Source organism: Bicyclus anynana, chromosome 18 (assembly GCF_947172395.1).
Source record: "Bicyclus anynana chromosome 18, ilBicAnyn1.1, whole genome shotgun sequence".
Lineage (NCBI taxonomy): Eukaryota > Metazoa > Arthropoda > Insecta > Lepidoptera > Nymphalidae > Bicyclus > Bicyclus anynana.
The window spans coordinates 14,372,292-14,395,728 of record NC_069100.1 but is presented as its reverse complement, the minus strand read 5'-3'; the positions used below and the strand labels follow the sequence as shown (position 1 = coordinate 14,395,728).

General features: G+C 35.2%; 1 protein-coding gene across 2 annotated transcripts in view; it reads left to right on the top strand.

Moving 5' to 3' along the window:
* Positions 1-23,437, top strand: part of LOC112053006 (homeobox protein invected-like) — an 84,141-nt gene that overhangs the window by 11,076 nt on the left and 49,628 nt on the right. Inside the window, exons 2-4 of one of the 2 annotated variants that reach the window (XM_052886947.1) lie at positions 12,102-13,121; positions 15,811-15,885; positions 17,701-17,837. In XM_052886947.1, coding sequence (XP_052742907.1) covers positions 12,125-13,121; positions 15,811-15,885; positions 17,701-17,822 — 1,194 coding nt within the window. In that variant the 5' untranslated portion in view covers positions 12,102-12,124 and the 3' untranslated portion in view covers positions 17,823-17,837. Of the gene's footprint in view, positions 1-12,101; positions 13,122-15,810; positions 15,886-17,700; positions 17,838-23,437 lie in introns of those variants that run through there. The other variant, XM_052886946.1, reaches the window with a different exon arrangement.

Genomic DNA, 23,437 nt, shown 5'->3' with positions numbered 1-23,437 from the left:
CGAAAAAAAAAAGAAACTATTTATTATTACTCGCCTACCTAGTAACATGGCAACTGGTCGCAAACTCAGCCTTCTGCTGTGCATAGTGCACAGCGTTGATTTTCAGTTTGCTCCGTTACAACGGTCTAACGTGCACCGTGCTTACTAGTATATCATTTTAAAGAAAAAATAGAATAGCATAAACATAAACTCAAAAAAAATACACTTTACAAAATCAATACTTTAATAATATACAATATACAAAAATAATACATTAAGGTATAAAATAATACATAATAATACATATATGTATAATCACATATATCTACACACATATTAAATACATACAAAAAAAAAATACGAGTTAAATATCAATGAATTTATTATATTAACAAAGAAAATATATAAATATATGGAAAAAAAGGAGAAGTAGAATTGAGGATTTATGTATAATATATAGTTTTTACGCTTCCTGAACATAAAACTGGACATTGTAAAAACATTATTTCATTTATAATTAGTGGACTAGTTTATGAGTTAAATCGTATCAAACAAACGAATAATCAAAATGTTCAAGAAATTAAATATCACGTGTCTCAAACGGTGAAGGAAAAACATCGCGACGAAACCTGCATACCAGATTTTCTTAATTCTCTACGTGTGTGATGTCTGCCAATCCGTATTGGGCCAGCGTGGTGGACTATTAGCCTATCCCTTATCATTCTGAGAGGAGACTCGTGCTCAGCAGTGAGCCGAATATGGGTTAATAATTAAACCTTACTCTTAGTTTAGATATTAATGTGATGTCTCCTTTGTAACCGTCATAGATATACTTACATCAGCTATTACAGATGATCATTGTCGTCATTATCAAGCTGTATTTGGCTCACTGTTGAGCACGAGTCTCCTCTCAGTGTGAGAGGGGTTAGGTTAGCTCCACCACGGTGATCCAATGCGGATTAGCAGACTTTACACACGTAGCGAATTAAGAAAATTCTCAGGTATTTCTTCGCCGTTTGAGACACGTAATATTTAATTTCTTAAAATGCATACAACTGAAAAGTTGGAGGTGCAACTTTAGATGATACAATATTGAATTAGATGAAGCAATTTGATTGGTTATCCTACGATGCGGGCACTTTGAGGGGGGGTGAATTAGTGACGCCAATAAATTACACAACTAAGAAACGAGTCATTGATTAGGACAGCGGCACACCCTTAATAGGTCCAATTTGATCTTTCTTTATGATGTTAACTAAGTCACATCTATTTTGACTTCTGTTATACTGAACTAGCGGACATCCGCGGCTTCGTCCGCGTGAAAATCTTTGATTATCATAAAAAAAATTGCGAATTAACTTTATCAGATAATATCAATGATAAATACTATAGATCGGTTACGTGCTTACAAAATTACCGCAAAAAGTGATCCGAATTTAGCTACTTCACTGAGCGCACACATGCACAATTTTTAGTCAGATTATGCACGAATCTTTAATTCATTCATTTAATGCTTATTGTATATATATTTTTTACACTTCCTGAACATACAACTCGACATTGTAAACGATATTTAGGTATTATTTGTTTAAGTAACGTTCGTTGTAAGCGACTAAATAAAATTAAGTCAATTTTCCACATTTGTCCGCCTCAGTTTTGATGCGCTAGTGCCCTATCTCTAGTATAAAATATCATTGGAAAACATACTGCCGCAGAATATTTTTTTAAAGACTTTTTACTTTACTTTTTTAAGAGAGGAACAATTCGGTCTACTATGTAACAGTGGTTTTTGCGTCGATTTAACCTTAACGCAAGCTCTCAAAGGGAATATCCATAGTTTTTTAGAATATCAATAGTTTTTCCTGTTTTGACACATTTTCACTTGTGAGAAAATACTCTCCGCTCTTAATTGCCGTAAAAAATAAAAATTAAGGGTACCTACCTACTAATAAAGGTTGCCTTATAAATTCCTTTTAATCTCCTTTCTTTCATATCTTCTCTACGTGCCCATCTAAGTATAACTTTCAATATTTTAGTCACTATATGTTATTTTATACCACAGAGCCCTTATAAAAAATCGAATTTTATACAGACAAAGTCACAAACGTATATAAGACTAATAGCTTGGCAACTTCGTTCGTAACGCTCCCGATGTTCGGCGCGGGCCAGGTGGCGTGTAGCGATGAATGAAAAACCCACGACTGTGGCACGTCACCACCCCGCACGCACGATTTCACACATGTGCAGTCTTTCCCCCTGTCGCCCGCATATCATAGGAGTGTTATTAAGAACTTGCCAGACTATAGCGAACTTCGTTACCGTGAAATCTATGGAGCCATTCCATCCAGGAAGGATGGATTTCTCCGGGATAAAAAGTAGCCTATGTATTAATCCAAGGTATTAACTATCTTCGTTTTAAATCTCATCCAAATCGGTTCAGTAGTTGCGGCGTTAAAGATTAACAAACATCCATACAAACTTTCGCGTTTATAATATTAGTAGGATTTATATAATTTTTGATTTACTGTTTTTCATCCAGTTTAATTTAGTGATAGGCCGTTGTATCCAAACATGAGCGCTCGTAAATTTTGTTCAAAATAACATTTCGCTGACGGTTTTATATCATAGAACATAATATAACTTATTTTTGAAACAAATGTTATGATCCACATGTGATGTAAAGTCAGCCTTATTTCCTGTTAGCTAGTTTAACTGGCCTATTCACTAATTTGGTCTTATTAATTGATTATCAAACGCGGCTAAATCTCACGTGATATTAGGTCGGAGTATGTCCGACTAGTTTCGAACCCATACGGGGCCCTTAGTCATGAGCTGGTTCTTGCAACGCGGCACGATCTAAACTGCGAATCGGCAGCGTGACGCGCAGCTGCTAAGGCTCTTTCTAATGAAGATGACATTCCACCACTCAACCCCTCTCCCAACGCGCGATGCGAGTAGCTGCGCGTCGCGCCGCCGCTTCGCATTTTGGATCGTGCTGCGTTGCAAGAACCAGCTCATGACTAGGCATCATTAAGATGGGAGTGAATAGGCATCTTCTAGGCAAGCGCGTGACACCTTAGGCTACATCTACACTTACCATCTGGTGAGATCGTGGTCAAGATCAAGCTTATTCTTAATCAAAAAAAAATATGAAATTGTCCAGCTCTAATACATAAACGCAACCTCCATCTAGGTCATCTCATCGAAAACCCAGAGGAATAAAAATGCGAACTGAGGAATAGCTTATAGCCTTTCTCGTTAAATGGGCTATCTAACACTGAAAGAATTTTTCCAATCGGACCAGTAGTTCCTGAGATTGGCGCGTTCAAACAAATAAACTTTTCAACTTTATAACATTAGATAGAAAGTATAAATTCCCACGGGAACGGGAACTACGCGAGTGATCCGTGGGGCGTGGGCTAATTTATTTATACGACAAATAAGTACATAGACAATTATTTTATTTCTCACACATACAGGTAATGTTATTCTGTAAGGAGACCATAAAGATGCAAGATAGATTAGACATTTACAGACAGACATAGATAAAGGTATAGATCAAGGAAAACATAATACAAATAGCATATAAAAACATATTTATAATGATGATTAACAAAACATGTGAAAGGAATACGATAAATTGATATTCCACATTATTTCAACACCTTATAACGTGTTGAGTACATTAACATTTCATTTACATTTTATATATTTTACATTTAATGACAAGATGACTGGACATCACCATGTTGAGTTGAGTGATGCAGTGTAAAGGCTAGTGCATATATGTAGGGCTTAGACCATTAAAAAGAAAGGACCTGCCTCGTAAACCGTTACCCCTCTGTCAAAGATCAAAAATCAATGATCTTATGCGTTTATAAAAACTGTTGCTATAGAATCGATGTTTCATTGTTGTAATCGTTTTCGTCGTGTAAAGAGCTCCCTAAAAATGCCGGTTTGTGTAGTTGAATGGCATTAACAACGGTCAAAAACTTGTAGTTTAGTAAAAGATGGAGTAACGTTTCATTTGTAAGTATTTCTACCATAATTTTATCAAAGTAATAAAAAAGATTTCTAAAAAAAACGATTCTTTTGACGGAACAGCAAAAAATCGATCAAGTAATCGAATATTCTACATATATATTCTGTGGATAGTCTACATGCACATCGCTTAGACTATCCACAGAATATATATGCAGAGCTGAGCACTGCTGAGCTCGAGTCTCCTCTCAGTATGAGAGGGGTTAGGCCAATAGTCCACCACGCTGGCCCAATGCGGATTGGCAGACATTTAAACTACGTAAATTAACACACGCAGAGAATTAAGAAAGTTCTCTGGTATGCAGGTTTCCTCACGATGTTTTCCTTCACCGATTGAGACACGTGATATTTAATTTCTTAAAATGCACACAACTGAAAAGTTGGAGGTGCATGCCCCGGACCGGATTCGTACCTACACCCTCCGGAATCGGAGGCAGAGGTCTTGTCCACTGGGGTATCACGTACTTTTTCACATTTTGGATATTAGGGCCTGATGCCTGGCCTGATGGTAGGCCTGGGCCGAAGATGGCCCATTCCCTTTACCGTTGCTGTCGGAATTATAAACAAAATTGTGTTATTTATACTAATATTATAAAGCTGAAGAGTTTGTTTTTTTGTTTGATTGAACGCGCTAATCTCAGGAACTACTGATCCGATTTGATAAATTCTTTCCGTGTTAGATAGCCCATTTATCGAGGAAGGCTATAGGCTATATTTTGTCCCTGTATTACTACGGGAAAGGGAACCACGCGGGTGAAACCGCGCGGCATCTATTAGTACTTATTATAATGCATCTACTGAATACACTAATAATACGAACGAGGTAGTTTACTGGAGCATTAACAATAAAATGTCCATGTATGTCCGTCTGTTAACACGAATCGCTTCACTGCGCCTCACAATGTATTTGTATACATTAATATATTAGAATTAGGATTTCCGTGTTTTCGTAATACAACTTTTATACATAGTTTACTTACATTGTAATTTACGTAAATTATAACGCATTATACCTGATTGGATTTTATTAATGGATACGTATGAGAAACATTATAAAATCCCAGCGGATATCGCTATTTCGAGATCTAGACATTTTCCTTTTTCCAAACAAACTAAGCGAATAGTACTTGTAGAGCTTACTGTGCCGTGGGAGACTAACATTCCGAAGGATCACAGTATAAAAGTGAATAAATATTATGACCTAACAAATGAACTAACTAAAAATGGCTATGTAGTTAGTCTGTAAGCCGTAGAAGTAGGTGCGAGAGGATTACCAGCAAAATCTCTTTATAACTTGCTTAAAGACCTTGGCCTCTCAAGAAGTGCAGCTAGTTCTATATTAGAACGAGTATCCAAAGCTGTTCTAATAGGATCTTACCAAATTTGGCGGCAGGGAGAACAACACGAGCGGCGAAAGGGAGTGTTGATCGATCGTCAAGAAATTCCTTAACCCTACATCCAGTAGTCACAAGTCCAGGACTTTACTCGAAGTTTACTCTCTACCACGCGATGGACCCGGCACCTGCAAGGTGAATCCATGGAATTCTAAGATATTCGTATCATAATGTGCCTGACATACGAAACTGTTAATCATTACCTATTTCATTTTATTTACAATAGGGATGATGACAGTTTTTTGAATTGTATATAAATTAAGAGTATGCTAATAGTAAAGCAATTTTGTAAATCCCTGATAAACGCCCCATACAAAATGGCACGAACTAATGACGTCGTAGGTAATGTAATGATCGTTAGATTTGTATGTGCGTTCAAACAAAATTACTAATATCTTTGTTATTTGTGCGTTTATGTTTATAGTTCATTTATTAAAAAATGTCACATTTAATGTAAGGAAGCTAAAACTGTATGAATTTTCATCTAATTACGATAAAAGATTTTTAATAGATTTTGAAATTGTATAATCTCATTTACTTTGCAAATATTAAGACAATCTTTGTTTTTTATGTATAAATTAGTTAACATTGCCCTATTAATTATTATTATATATAGTTATTATTTACCCGAATGTATCATAAAAATCAATATATTCAAACCTAGTCATCATCCCCATTTTTTACACTAACTAAAACAATAATATTTAATTAAACCAATAATCATCATTAACAACCCATATTCGGCTCACTGTTGAGCACGAGTCTCAATGGCCCAATGCGGATTGGCAGACTACACACGTAGAGAATTAAGAAAATTCTCAGTAATTCTGGGATCTCAGCAACTAGATAATAATACGTAATAGTCCGAACTCCATAGCAAGTTGTCTACCGTATCTATGGTAGATAGATAATGAGTTGACAAACGTTAATAAATGTGGTAGGTCTTTCCATCACAGGCCCTGTATAATTTGAGTTTTGCAAGTTTTGCACAGGATAATTTGCTACTACAAAAAACAAAGAAAAATTTTCCACCTTATTTATTTTGCAATAAAGTTTAAATTGCAATCACGGTGTTATTACACAAATTCTTCGAAAACAGATTTTATTTCACACTTAAAAACATATCCATTGTGTTTTGCACCTTAACTGTATTGATTTAAAGTTGAAATTGCAGTAAACAATTTTTCATGCCAATTTAAAAAATGTGTATTTCTATAAAAATAAAAACAAAATAAACATTCAATCTTAACACTGAAATTTTTAAGTCGAAATTCCTAAACTCGCATCAGGATTCCATTTAAGTACAATATTAATGATGCATTTGTAAAGTTCTTTCTCTGTAAAACATAAAGTTGATTTTTCTTTGTATAGGCTGATTTATCTAAAGTTGTGTATTCGAATTCCATTTTAAAAACCAAACAAATGATACACTTAATCTCGTCCTTATAACTCACATTTCAAAGCTGATTTTTCTTTGTAGAGTTTATATATTTAAAGTTGCAGATAACGAACCAAGAAGATCTTCAAATTTATTTCGTTCTGTCTTATTGTTTAAGCTATAAGATTGAATTTTCAATGGCCAGCTTCAAATATATCTTTGCAAAGGTATTAAACGAAAATGCTTGATTCTATAGGCGCGTGCTCGACGTGTGTGGTCGATGCACGCGGGAAGTATGCTCTATTTATTAAATGCCTTCTTGGTAATTTTAATAAGACGAAATACATACTCGGTGTGCTCTATTGACAAAGTACTCTATTTATGTATATTAATTAAGTTACATCAAAAAATGATATTTAAAAAATTATTATAATTACAGATGATTTCGTACAACAACGTAAAAAACTATAGTAAAAACAGCTTATTTGATATGTACCTACTTGAAAAATAAAATCCTTGCCTTATTTATTAATTTTATTGTATCGTTAACCATCATTTTTGTTTGCTCTTATAAAATTAATTACAATGTTACATTTATCAATAAATAAGAAATGACACTAATGTTTTTCTCCTAAGCTAACTTTTATTAAATAACATGCCTGTTAAATTAAATTTATTATTACTTATACGTAAATACACAACTATCATTTCAGAGATTAGTAGAATAAAATTGACAAAAAGTCATACATTTTTATGACCTTTTCTTAGAATTCGGTGAATATATTTAACTACCAAACTCCGTTTGCATGAAATTCTGTTTGTCAAGTCAGATCTCGCTTAAGCCTTAGATTTTTACGGGATGAATGTCTATCTCTATGCGGTAATTCATCTAATTTGGTCTGGCAATTTAATCGTGAAAAGGTGACTGACAGACTTTCGCATTTATAATATTAGTGTGGATGTCCATTCAGTTCTTGTACTATATATATTATTATAATTAAATGTAGCTGCGCATATAGTTATTAACAAACATAGTAAGTAATAAAACAAGGAGGCACAGTTAGTTCAGTATGTTTTCCAATTAAGGTTATCAACATATATTATCTTATAAATGATAACAATCACCTAAACGCATTGAACAAACTAATTATAACAGTTTGTACAGCTTACAGAGTTGTATGGAGATCGAGATAGGCGTGTTTAAGACCACGTCACTTCTTGTTCATCAAGTTAAAGATATACTTAATGGATGCACATATATTAACTTCCATGACCAGCGTGTATGTATATGCAGTCGGTGACTATAGCAAAACATAGACAGAGCTAAGAACGTATTTTTAAAAGCAAACAAAGATGTTGCTTTTGAATTCTACCAAAAGACAAAAATACGTTCACTTTGAATTGCTAATATATTTTATTATATGATTTTAAACTTATTTCGTGGTTGTTCATTATGAATGTTATTTAAACGGGTACATACTACGATAAAACGACGAGATTTATCGACTATCGACAATAAAAAAAATCTCGTCGTTTTAACGTGGTATGTACCCGTTTAAATAACATTCATAATATTTTATTATGTTACATTTTTAAATCATTTTTACTACCCGCTAATGATTCTTCTTTTTTTATATTTCTCTTTTTGTGTGTTATATATATTTTTTAATATTGTATAAATAATAATAACCAGTGCACAGTAAAACCAACTGTGGTTTGTGTTGAATCATGGTTAGGCTTAATTTAAAAATGTATTTTGTAGAATGATAAATAAATAAAATAAATATTTTATTCATTATTTGTGCAAATATCTTATTTATTCTATATATTTAATTTGAGCGTAACCATTTAACTATATAAGTTAAAGCTATATAAAATATTTAACTGTTTACCTGTTTTAGCATATAACATAAGCTTTGATTGGTTGATGTAGTGCTACTGTTTCTCCTTCAAATACTTTATTGTTGCTATTTCTTTCGCATATTATTATCTATGTTTTTCTTTACTCTGTGGAATGCATCAGCGATGACTAGCCTTTATGTATATGCAATACAACCATACATCTCAATAAGGACAAAGGCATTTTAATTGAATTATCACAGTTACATCAGTTTTTATTTTTTTAATACTAATATGGGATTGAAGGTGTGACATTATTTTTTATGATTGTTTTTGTTGAATGAGATATATACAGGTAATTTTTTTAGCGTTCCGTAATTAATAGGACGTAAAAACTTTACATTATTTATGCACAATTAAACGAGATCTCTTAGGTCGATAGACATCTTCATAAGAAACTTTGCTTTATTAATGTCGGTAATGGAGTCACTTATTATTTTTTTTAAATAATTTATTGCCAGCAACTCTGTTCACCTGAAAAATGCTTATCATTTTAATTTTAGGACAGACTTCATACAAACTTTTTACTCCTTTAGAGTATCGCTATCATACACATAAATATTATTACAATCAGACTGGTAGTTTCAAAGATAAGCACGTTTAATTAAACAATCTTTTCAGCTTCATAATATTATTTGCTATAAATGAAATGTAACATAAACAACAACAAAATAAAGTTCTACAAAAGGATATTCTAGAGATTTAGAAGTTAAAACTCAATCAATAAAAGTTTATAGGTTCTAAATTTAATCTGAAAATAATTTATTAATTAGGTCGTTTCTTCTTGTAATGCTAGAAGCATTTCTAAAATTTCCATGTGAAAATATTATACGGAATTCTAAGTTCGGTAAAATGTATCTCACTTGATTGTTCATTATTTACAACGCAACAGTGTTGGTATTTCATAATACAAGGATTTTATAAAGGTGAAACATATGTTTATTATAATTTTATTACAGATAGCTCCATTTGTGAGCCCTTGACTGTATAACATATGACTTATTGTGATTAGGAATTGATTGATCTCTTTAAGATAAGGTTTTAATATTGGATGATAGGCGTGCCCAATGTCCTGAATTATCCTTTTCATTTATTTTTTAGAGTTCTTGGATATTCCAGACTTTAAATTAAATCACAAAAACGCCTTATCCTGGCTTAGTTTTTTGTGGGCTCTTTCATTTCAGAACAAGGCGCATTTAGATTAAACGCAATACAATTAAACGCATTTGTCATATATGACTAACATTAGTCCATAAAACTTGGTGTCCCTAAGTAAGTCTATGTGTGGGCTCCATTGAGTTTGGATATAATGAAAATAATACGTAAAACAAATAAAATGTAGAATGAGACACTGTGTTACTATAGCACGTTTCAATAAGGTTTCAGATAATAGTATTTCAGATAGTGTTCCAAATGCCTTGAATCTTGAAAGAAAATGTGACACCGTATATTTAATCTGGCGAACAAACTGAACACCCCTCCTGCGGTCGCATACAAAGTTTATAAAGTAATTAATTTCAAAAGCTAGAGCTCAAGTCAGCGCGTGTTAGTTACATGTTTTGTCACATAACCGCATGTGTTGTGTAGTCAAATTGGAAGCAATGGGGGTGTATCCGGTGAATTGATGAATGATGTGATGAATTTCGTTGATAGTCGGTTTCAAAAATAGCTTGAAATTGGATTGTGAGTAAAGTCTCCAACGATCTCCAAGCTCTCGAATTCGCTGAGCGCAGATGCTCCCACTCTCTGTTAGAGCAAGTCTCCCAATGAAGCTGCAGTAATTTCTATTCGTTCGTTATCAACCCATATTCGGCTCACTGCTGAGCTTAAGTCTCCTCTCAGAGTGAGAGGAGTTAGGCCAATAGTCCACCACGCTGGCCCAATGCGGATTGGCAGACTTCACACACAGAGAATTAAGAAAATTCTCTGGTATGTAGGTTTCCTCACGATGTTTTCCTTCACCGTTTGAGACACGTGTTATTTAATTTCTTAAAATGCACACAACTGGAAAGTTGTGTGCATTTTAAGAGAGGAGGTGCATGCCCCGGACCGGATTCGAACCCACACTCTCAGGAATCGGAGGCGCAGTAATTTCTATAATCCTAATAAATCTCATCGTGGTTATTCGTTTACACGTGGATAAGGTGACGGGCGTCCACTAGTAAATAATAAATCAATTTAACATAATGCTAACATAAAAATAATATAAAAAAGCTAGAGCATACGTCGTTTCGTGATCATAACCCGTCATAACCGCAAGGCGCTGCGGTTGCGGCAACAATGCGGTTGATTCATAAACAACCATTAACCATTAGGTGTGTTCAGTGTTCACGTGCACTTTACATACATACACTTTATTTTATTAAATGACATATTATCGCCTTGTTGCAACCTCACTTGATGTTAAGTGACGATGCATAAGTTTACCATAAAATCACAGAATAAAGAATCAGTTTTTACAAGCAGCGTGGTGAATCCGGTGAAACCCATAAAAACCCAAACGTCATATCAATTTGACATAATTTGTACTTCAAGGTTTAACACTAACAACAATTACGTAAATTAATATCATAATAATCAATAATAAACTCCATATTATGTCGTTAGTTTTTGTGAACAATTTTTAAAATATTTTAAAACATTAGATGCCATTTTCCTTGATATTGAAAATTATTGATGCAACGCTTCGTGTCGTACTGACTCGAGAATGTATTCGTTTTTGAATTTCGTATTTGGAACGGCTACGACAACGATGTGTTCCGTGCGCTCTATCTGCCTATTCTTAATCTGTGCTTATAATATACTACAACGTCGGAAAAAACGGCTTCGAAATGCAAATGAACCGAGAAAGCTAAATTTCGGATAAGACGTTGGGAGCTTAGAAAAGCTTAACTTCAAATTCTCAACCAAGATTTCCTATGTAAAATTGAAAACGAAAATGAAATTTATTCGTTTTAAACATTACATTATATAATAGGGCTGAGACCTTCTTTTAATTAAGTAAATACCTATGTCAGAAGGTCTCGCTCTTCCTTTATAACATAATTCTCGTAACTAGGGTATTTATATTGTACAGTTACAAATTTTGATAAGTAATAGTAATTAATATATTATTATTATTATAAAATAAAAGGAAAAAAAATCCGCCATATTGAAAAAAAAGGGTTGAATTCTGATTTTTTACAATAACTCGGTACTCAGTTGTGATACGAACATTTTGATTCAATACTTTTTTGTTGTTATAGTTAAAGTTTACATTTTCACCTATCGTTCATTGTTATTGAGATATCTTACTATTTAATCCCTAGTATTAACATTGTTTGTTATGAACATGTCAAGATTGTTTTAACTTTTGCCACAATTGCCCTAAACTGGATACAAATTAAAACTTTTTTTCCTTTGTCCACCAGATGGCGTAACCAGTCACACAAAGATGGCGGCAGTCTCCTCCGTTCACTTACAGGACCAGATCAAGATCCAGGACCAAAGTGACGAAGAGCACGACCCCTACTCGCCCAACACTAGAGACACCATCACACCAGACTTCATAGAAGAAGACAAACAAGAGAGGCCTATACACACATCCTCTTTCTCTATACACAATGTCCTTAAGAAGGAAAGAGACAGTAATAGTCCTGAGAACGTCTTCTCAACTGAAAAGTTGTTGCAAAGTACACCGAACTTTGAAGATTCTAGGAACTCTGAAAGCGTTAGTCCGAGACTTGAAGATGATCACAATGAAAGAGCTGATATAAGTGTTGATGACAACTCTTGTTGTAGTGATGATACTGTGCTATCTGTTGGCAATGAAGCCTTACCAACCAATTACCCAAACGACAAAGATCCGAACCAAGGCTTAACCTCCTTCAAACATATACAAACTCATTTGAACGCAATATCACAGTTAAGTCAAAATTTAAACATAAACCAACCAATCCTCCTACGACCCAACCCAATAACACCAAACCCGTTAATGTTCCTAAACCAACCGTTGTTATTCCAAAACCCTTTAATAAACCAAGTGGATTTAAAATCAGGGTTACCGAGAATCGGTTTGCAGCAAAACAATTTGAATTTGAACCAAAATTACATGAATTATGCGAGAAAAAATGAACTGAACGAAAGAAGACAGAGTTATTCGCCGAAGTTACATGAAAACGAGTCAAGTAGAGATTTTATCAACCAAGGATGTTTGAAATTTAGCATTGATAATATACTGAAAGCTGATTTTGGTAGACGAATTACTGATCCGTTGACAAAGAGAAAAACGAAGACGAGGCAGTATGAGGCAAAATCTACCCCTGTCAAAGAGGTTCAGTCTCCCCCTAAAGAGGTAGAGGCTAGAGTGCCGGACGTCAAGCCAACTGATAAAGGGGCCATAGATTTGTCTAAAGGAGATGATAGTTGCAGCAATGCATCTTCAACACCTGGTAATTATATTTCATAATTAATTAATTAATAATATATTAGGTAGGTACTTAGGATACATGGGCACAGACGTAAAACATTTATATATGACATGACCATACATTTTGGTTCTTCTGCGGAAGTCCTCATTTCTGATTCGATCACGCAGAAAAACTACAAGCATAGCTCGCTCCATCACCCGTTGAGTGACTTTAATCCTTCTAATAAGACTCATAGTTAGCGACCAAGTCTTGGATCCGTAGGTCATCACTGGCACTGTTCGAAGACTTTCGTCTTCAGACACTGAGGAATTTCGGTAAACCTCTAAAAACCAAAGTCGCTGACTTAGCTCAGCGAGTCGCTAAGCTGAAGTGATTTGGTCGATAACAATGAGCCTCATAAGAGGGCTCAAAGTTACTCAGCGGGGGATGCTGTGTTTGGAGTTTCTCTGCGTGATCGAATCAGAAATTAGGAGAAGAACCAAAGTCACTGACATAGCTCGGCGAGTCGCGAAGCTGAAGTGACAATGGGCAGGCCATATAGTTCGAAGAGCCGATGGACATTGGGGTTCCAAGGTGCTGGAATGGCGACCCCGCACCGGAAAGAGTAGTGTTGGTCGATCGCCTATTAGGTGGAGCGAGGACATAAAGCGGGTTGCAGGGAGCCGCTGGATGCTGGCGGCTTGAGATCGTTGTATTTGGAAGTCCATGAAAGAGGCCTATGTCCAGCAGTGGATGTCCATCGGCTGATAATGATGTTGATGACAAATATTATAAAGAGGAAAGATTTGATTGTTTGTTTGTTTCGATTTAATAGTATCCGAAACTACTGAACCGATTTGAAAAAATATTTCACTGTTGGGAAGCTATACTATCGCTGGGTTAGGCTAAATTTTCTCGTATTCCTACGGGAACTGGAACTACGCGGGTGAAATCGCGTGGCGTCTGCTTGTTTTATAATAAAAACTGACATTCAACCTTATAAATTTCTCGCCTCACTACCTCACAGAATACACAATGCCACGGTTCGCTACGTCCATAATTTTGTCCGACTCGTCATGAATATCACATGCACAAAACTTGTATTTTTTGTCATAAACATGTATTTTTTGCCTGGACCTAATGACTAGAGTCTGGCTAATGAAAGTAGATACTAAAATCGCCTGCAAATTTAAAAAATCATTTAAACAAAGTAAATAAACATACGTTTTTATAATCTGTTTAAATTATTTTTATGTTTGTGGATACATTACCATCTATAAAGTAGATATTAAACTCAGTCAATCCAATATTTGCACTATAATTTTCAGAATGTACTCCGATTTTTTTGTAATTTAGCGAGCTATTTCAGTTTCTACTTTTATTAGCCAAACTCTAGTAGATAGGTATATTATTTTCCTATACAAAAAGGCTGTATCGATGGATTCAGTGGTTTTCCTCTTTGGTCCATGAAGCTTCAGACAACATGGATCGAATACCTATACATTATTCTAAGCCTGTCATTGCATTGAAGCAGTAAGGTAGATCTTAGCTTCTTAGCTGTCCCCTATCATAAGCGAGACATGGACATAGGAAGATGAAATTTAGTAGGGAAGCAGTTTAAAGTTGGTAGGTGTCCACCAAGAACGGATTTTGCGATAGGGCCGGATTAAGGACGTCTAAGGGCGGACGAAGTCGCAGTCGTCCGCTAGTAAAGGGAAATGCCCACTGGCCCATCAACGTCGGCACTGAGAACCCATTTATACCCCCGTATAAAAGTATTATATATGGAAATGATAATAATGATGTATAAATAAGGATCTGGTAAATTAATTTGCTTAATAAAAGTATGTTTCTTGAATAAAAATACATTTTTTTATCACTCTTCTGGGGCAAAATGTTCGCACCAAAGAGGCGATGTAACATTTAAAGCTGTTTTATTATTTTCTGTTACCAACAAGCTTAACAAATAAGAAAACGAACAAACAAACCAATCATAAGTCTTGAAAAAATATCGTAAATCTCAGGCTGTATGGCCAACGATCTTGGCTTGTTCATGTTGTGGACAAATTAAAGATGAATTAAAAATGTCGTAAAACGTTGTAGCAAACGTTTTTTGATTTGATTATTAAAGTAGACATATCAAGATGTTTTGAATATAAGTAAACTGCCGGGTGGTCGGGGAAGGCCTGGGCTTGGGGAATTACCATTTCCCTTTAAACTCAGACTAAATACATAAGGACTAGTATCACACCCAAATTCACGAACAAAATTTTCTGCCATTTTCTAAGGAAAACGAGCTTAGATTTCATACATATCTTATACTAAACTACAGGTTTTTGTTCGTTTTTTACACCATTTAACTACACAAAAGGGTATTTTTAAGGAGGTTTTTAACTGACGGACATGATTGTAAACTATGAAACATCGATTCTATAGAGACAGTGTTTATAATCGCATAAGATCGTTGATCATATACTTTGACAGAAAAATAATGTCTAGCGAGGCAGGTCTTTATCTATTTAGTCTGAGCCTTTAAATGATTAAGTAAGCGTATTAAGCGAGTCGCAGGGATTCGCTGGATGCAAATGGCTCAGTAAAGTGATGTTTGGAAGTCCTTACAAAAGGCCTATGTCCTGCAGTGGACGTCCATATTATATATATGATGATAATGATAAAAAAAAAAAAAAAAAATGATGGTGATGATGATGATGAAGAGTCCAATATGTTGCAGGCACGACGAGCGACGGGCCCATGGTGTGGCCGGCGTGGGTGTACTGCACGAGGTACAGTGACAGGCCTAGTTCCGGTGAGTCCTAAAGCTATATTTTCTTGTATTGTTAATTATTTTTTGAGGTAAATAGTTCATATGGGAGGGTATGTAACGTAACGCGTTACGGCGCCACTCTGGCCTCCCTTTCTCTCACGCACATGGCAGAAGATTTAGCACGGCACGTCTATCGAGCGTAAAAAGAGGTACATTTTAATAATTTTCAACAAAGTTTATAAAATACTGTTAGGTTCTGTTAAAGATGGCCACAAATCCCATAGTCGATACTCCGTAAATTTGGAAGCAGATAAATTAATTAAGCTATTCTCTTTCAACTATTTAAATGTGATATGTTAGATTTTTAGACGTAAGTTTACTGTAATCAGCCAATCAGAAACATTGACCAATCAGAGCAGAGAGAGTGACGTAGTGGGTCGATGAGTTGGAGGGAAAGGATATATGGTAGAGAGAGGACAAAAGAGAGATCGGTGTGAGGAAAAAGTCAATAATTATATGTAAAAGTGCATAAATACCCATGTATTATCATTGATTATTCTTATGTATTATAAATACAATAGATTATATGCGATAATTCTGGTGAAAAAGGCAGTTGTGTTTTTATTCCCGCTGACTCGGCTTATAGTTCAGTAGTGGGATAGTCGAGAAAATCTCATATTTTCTTGTCACGCCCTCAATTTGAAAAGAAAAGAAACGTAAGTAACGATTAATTACAAATTTAAGGCATTTACATTTACATTACATAATCTCACAGTTCATTAAATTATAAGTATTTAAAGTTTTATGCAATAAATTTTTCAAGCATGTTTTTTTTTTCTAATTGGTTCCCAACGGGGATGGGCAAAGATCGTTGACCATACAACCTGTTCAATTAAGACTTTCTTTTTTTTTTCTCTCGTCAAGTTATAGAAAAGGTTTCATTCGTTGATTTTTGGTTTGCTAACAACTCGGTAGTTGGCAAATTGAAAATTTGTTTCATAACAAATGTAGGTACCTACCTGCCTCAACGAAAAAAAAAAAGATTCACAATTTTACAAAGGATAGCATAATGAAATATATTCTGATTTCTGTCTATTCTATTATAGTTATTGTTTTTTTTATTGTTTTAAAATTTATTTTTGTCAATATTTTCATATAAATAACAATAGTCCATACTGATATGATACTTTATGGTTACCTTTCCTTAAACATTTAATTGTGTTTAGTAGTTCACTTTGTTTATTTCCACTATTGAAAAATATTTGTGTGATGATCATGGGTGTTTTTCAGTGTGTGGGGGTTTTGTTTATATACATATAATATAAGTATATATATGTAGTATATAAATTTATAATTAATAGAATTAGCTATCACACAGGCTAAAAGCTTGCTTTGGGGGTAAGTAGTGATGTGTATATTGTTTAAGTATATTTATTATTATTTATAACTTTAAGTTAGGCTTATTAAGCTTTCTAAACCAAGTGAATCAGGATCAAAATTATTTAAGTTATCTTCGTTACATTAATACATATTCAATTAGATTTACAAAAATTTTCGAGGTATAAATAAAGATCGACTCTCGATTAATTCATATTATAATGACTCCGGTCTTATAAGTTTTTACTCTTTAGTATAACAGGTGGATCAATACGATTATTATTAAACGCTTGTACCAAGCATTAGGCTATTACCAAGTAACTATAGCCCTAGCTTAGACTTTTCTTTGATTGTAAAATTTAAATTAAAAAAAAAAAAACATATTTATTATTCAATTAGAAATATTATTGCTAAAATGGTAAAATGATTTCAACATTGATATTAAACAATGTAACAAAATATTGAACTGCTAACTGTCAGTTTCAGAAAAGGCGATAACGAAAGTAATGAGGAGTATGCCCTTGGTGATGATTGTAAAAAAAAACCCTAGGTGGAGGGTTGCGTCGAAGGAAAGTAACCCCAGGTGGGGGGTTACTTTCTAAGGATAAAATGGAAACCCTAGGTGGAGGGTATAAGGATAAAAAGGAAACCCTAGGTGGAGGGTCTAAGGATAAAATGGAAACCCTAGGTGGAGGGTATAAGGATAAAAAGGAAACCCTAGGTGGAGGGTCTAAGCAAAGGAATGAAACCCTAGGTGGAGGGTTGTTGCTTAGTGGGAGTAGGTCCAAGGATAGGATGAAAATCCTTGGTGGGAGGTCTAAGCAAAGGAATGAAACCCTAGGTGGAGGGTTGTTGCTTAGTGGGAGTAGGTCCAAGGATAGGATGAAAATCCTTGGTGGGGGTCTAAGCAAAGGAATGAAACTCTAGGTGGAGGGTTGTTGCTTAGTAGGAGTAGGTCCAAGGATAGGATGAAAATCCTTGGTGGGGGTCTAAGCAAAGGAATGAAACCCTAGGTGGAGGGTTGTTGCTTAGTAGGAGTAGGTCCAAGGATAGGATGAAAATCCTTGGTGGGGGTCTAAGCAAAGGAATGAAACCCTAGGTGGAGGGTTGTTGCTTAGTAGGAGTAGGTCCAAGGATAGGATGAAAATCCTTGGTGGGGGTCTAAGCAAAGGAATGAAACCCTAGGTGGAGGGTTGTTGCTTAGTGGGAGTAGGTCCAAGGATAGGATGAAAATCCTTGGTGGGGGGTCTAAGCAAAGGAATGAAACCCTAAGTGGAAGGTTGTTGATTACTAGGAGTGAATCTGAGGAAATGAGTATAGTGGGAGATATGGCTGATCGGGATGAATATGAAACATACTCGGGACAAGAGTCGATACAAGGTGGTGTGAACAAAAAAAAACGTCTAAGTGAAAGAAAAAGGACAGGTCGATCAAAAGTACGAAAGCAACAGTATCTTTCATCGTCTGGTACCGAGGACGATTCGTCTTCACCACAACTTGAAAGGGACGAAAATTCACGGGAAAGATTTGGTATGGAAGGCTTACGAAAGAGAAAATGTGCGGCTTACAGTTCGTTAGAATCGAGAAGCAAGACACCATCTCCGAAAAGAGTAAAATCATCTAAATTTACAGAAGAAGGAAGGGATACAAGGCTTTATATATTTAAAAAAAAATAATAAGGTTTCGGATAGACCAAAACTAACATTCACACCGACGAATGTAGTACCAGAGTTCGACCCTGTATCAAAAGATCAAACAGTTTTAATATGGACCAACAAGGTGGAAGAATGAGCTAAAATTTATGGTTGGGAAGAAAGAGAGATTGTACAGTACTCTATGCCAAAATTAAGCGGTGTTGTCAAGATTTGGTATAAGGGTCTAACTTCGGTACTGTATACGTGGTCCGAATGGAAAAAAAAAACTAGAATCTTTTCCGTGTAGGGAGGATTATGCTGAACTTTTAATCGAAATGCTAGGTAAAAAAAAAAAAAAAAAGTTAAATATGGATAGTCAATAGAGCATTATTACTATGCGAAGATTAACTTACTAAATAGGTGTAGAATCATCCGAAAACAGGCCGTAAATTGTCTTCTGAATGGTGTAATGGTGTAATGGTGGAGAAACGTGCGATGAAAGTTGGCTTCCAAGCGGCTCTACTTCAGGACCCGGAACGGGTACTTAAATATTTCAAATCTATAAAAATAGGTCAAATCAGATATAACCCAGACAGCATGTGGAGAGGGAGATTTGGATGTCAAGTCGAGCCCAGTACATTTCGAGCTGATTGTTATAAATCAGGTGACGCCACCAATCATTTAATTAGGTGCTACAACAGCCAGGAAATAGAACATCCCTTAAAGTGCCATAACTTGATGCGATAGGTCACCACAGTTCCAGTTGTGAAAAAAAAAACTTATGACCGAATTGGACATCTTACTTATAACTGTTACCGGAACGCTGGAAGACCGGTGACTTCAACAGGTAATGATCCAAAACAAAAACAGGTACCCGAAGTAGTCGCTGAAAACACTGGAATAGACAAATATGTAATGGACATAAAAGTAAACGGCTCCACAGTTTCCTGTCACGTAGATCTGGGAAGTCAATGTTCTCTTCAAGGTATGATCAAGGTAATTGCTGTCAAGTTTCTAGGCCTTTAAATGACTAAAGGAACAAATCTGCCGACCCTCAGGGGTATAGGTATCAGTATAGGAGCCAGTCTAGTAAGCCTTTCAGGAATAGTCGCTTAGTTTGCTTCTGTAGTGGCGCAAGGTGTAGCAAAAACGATTGATTTGTATATCGTGGAAGATTATGTACTGATGCATCCTGTACTTCTGGGGCATTCTTTCACAGAAAAACCTGATATACTGATAATCAAAACTCCAAACGCGATTACACATAAAAGATGCCTCCATTTAAAAATGAAGTTAGTTGCGGCATATGATTCCGAGATTCCCTGTAACACAAAGCGAGCAGTACAGGTTGTAACTGACATTCAAGTATTATACGGTGAAGTGCATATAAAAGGTACTAAGCATGGCCCAAAAGGTAAAGAATATTATTTACTTCCCGGCCAATATGCGATTAAAGAAGGTCATAGTGCAATTTTGATTTATAATATTTCGGCAAAACCTATGAGCATCGTTAAAGGAAGACTGTTGACTAGGTCGTTGGAAAAGGAATCAGTCTTCAACAACTAACATCAAAAACTCGTTTAGTGTATTTTCCAATGATTTCTGTGAATTTTAACCCGAATTTAGACACAGAACTGCGAAAAGAACTCAAAGTTCTATTGACAAGGAATCCAGTCGTATATCGTCCATACCGTATGTCGCATGCCGAAAGTCTCATAATAATATGGTTCAAGAGATGTTACACAACAAAATAATAAGAGAGTCATCGTCACCTTACGCAAGTCCGATCGTTATGGTGCAGAACGGTTGACTTATTAATCCCATTAAAAACCTTCATGGAAGGGATATAACGATTGGGAGAAGTGTTACAATTGTTATAAAAGGTGGATTAACGTTGAAGCTAAATAAGTTCCATTTCTTTCTGGATTGTATAGATTTTCTGGGAGTCGACGTTAGGTATGATAGCATTTGGACCCGGCAGTAGAAAAAGCGAAGCGGTTCCCGCGATCCAATAATCAACACGAGGAATGCTAATTTCTTAGTCTATCTGGTTTCTTCAGTTTCATTGAATGTTACGCATTACTGCTCCGCTAACAACTTTTTTTGAAAAAAAAATGTCGAATGGTCTTTGAAAAACGAGCAAGAAATAGTGTTTGAGAAGATAAAAGAATTACTTACAAGCCGACCTTTAATCGCACTATATCCAAAGGGGTGAGTAGAACTGTATACAGGTGCCTGCAAAGAAGGTCTGGCGGGGATACTTTTCCAGGGACACTACAGCCAATCTCATAGTTTAGTCGTAAGATGTGATGAGTGGTGAACGGAAGTTACACTCTTAAGAATTAGAGACCCGAGAGAGAGGCGGTTATTGCCTCTCTAAGCGAGTTCAGAGTATACCTTATTGTAATACCATTTAAGATCTTAACAGACTGCAATACTCTCAGGGCAACGTTAGTCAAAAGAGACCTTACTCCCCGTACGCTGGTGGATATAGTACAGCTGCAGGAATACGACCGCACTATTGAATACCGACCAGGCGCACGAATGACTCGTGCAGATGCGCTCAGTAGGAATCCTGTGTACAATGCGGTAAGTGAACACGAATTTAACCGGGATTGAAGCATATTCAACCCCAAGCTACCCCAAGGGCTAACGGCCAAGTTGAACGGTTCAATAGAACCATTTTAGACGCACCTTTCACGGCGGGGATGGAAATTCTTGGGACGACCATATCACAGATATACTGGTTGGTATCAACACTACAAAACACAAAACCACTCAAAAGAGTCCTTGAGAATTGCTGTTTGGATTCAACATTATTAACAGGATATTAGTAAGCTAAGCAAAGTTATTATAGATACACTAAACAGAATTCCAGTAGTAGAGTTGGACAATTTAAGGCAGGAAGCTAGGGAGAAAATGAAAAAAAAAAACAACAAATAAAAGATACCATTAATTATAATAAGCACAGGAAGACGGCGACCCAATACCAACAAGGAGACCTAGTGCGAGTAGAAAGACAAGTAGCTCATGATGATAAATCACAGAAACTATGGAGGTTTTAAAATATAAAGGTCCCTACCGCATAGTAAAATTGCTCGATAATGACAGATTTTTGATTGAGGACACACCTCTTACTCGAAAAGGAGGTCAAAGATACGAAGGTATGTGGCTATAGACAAAATCCATCCTTGGATGAATTTCACTATAAAATTTGATTCTGAATCGTCTGAATATGATACCGAAGAAGAGTAGATCTAGCTGTGTCCTCATTCAAATTTAGCCATAATTATGTATCTACTAAATGTACAGTGAGCTAGTTGCGTGCGAACAATATTCAGACTTATTTACTTGTATATTGTTTTTTTTTTTACATATATTATAATGTAGTATGATTTATTATCCAAAGAAAATTGTATAAGTACTTTGGTAATCATAATAATAAAGTTATGGATTAATTAGCTAATTAGCTTATTAAAGTCTAGTTTATGTTAACACGATAGATAATTTAGTATAGAGAAAACATGTATTCAGAATAATAATAATTAATGTATTAAATTGATGTAAAAGCGATGGGACTCGCTTAAGGTAGGATGGCCGAGCTGTTAGGTTCTGTTAAAGATGGCCACAAATCCCATAGTCGATACTCCGTAAATTTGGAAGCAGATAAATTAATTAAGCTATTCTCTTTCAACTATTTAAATGTGATATGTTAGATTTTTAGACGTAAGTTTACTGTAATCAGCCAATCAGAAACATTGACCAATCAGAGCAGAGAGAGTGACGTAGTGGGTCGATGAGTTGGAGGGAAAGGATATATGGTAGAGAGAGGACAAAAGAGAGATCGGTGTGAGGAAAAAGTCAATAATTATATGTAAAAGTGCATAAATACCCATGTATTATCATTGATTATTCTTATGTATTATAAATACAATAGATTATATGCGATAATTCTGGTGAAAAAGGCAGTTGTGTTTTTATTCCCGCTGACTCGGCTTATAATACGGACATATATTAACGTAGGTACCCCAACGTACATAATAAACAGTAAAACATAATAAGTTGTAACCAGAAGTGTTGAAAGCAATTTGAAAACAGTCGGTACAATATTGGATAGAATGATTTTAATCTACCTATATTATTTAACTCCCGACTGTTTCCAAATTGCTTTAAATACTTCAGGTTACAACATGTTTTTTTCTTCTTTTCAGTTTTTATATTTTATGCAGTCGGGTTTTTTTTTTATTAAATTAAGTATTTAATTTTACACTTTTTAGTTACGATTGTAAGAAGATGATATCTTACTTTGTACTGAACCCTCGATGGCAGAATCCGACTCGTATTTGTCCGATTTTCATATTTTATTCAGTCTATTTTAGGTGTAAAATAGAGTGAGGAACCTTATCATAATTAGCTTCCGTCAGAAGAATTATCGCTTTCTGTAGGTATTCGAGTTTTGATCCAACAGTAAAACGAAAGCTTCTTCACGTGTTGGTCTAAGCTTTTTAGATAAACGATTTTTATACTTAGCTTTTTAGCAAGTAAGTTTTAATAAAAACAATGAAATCAATTGCCCATCCCTT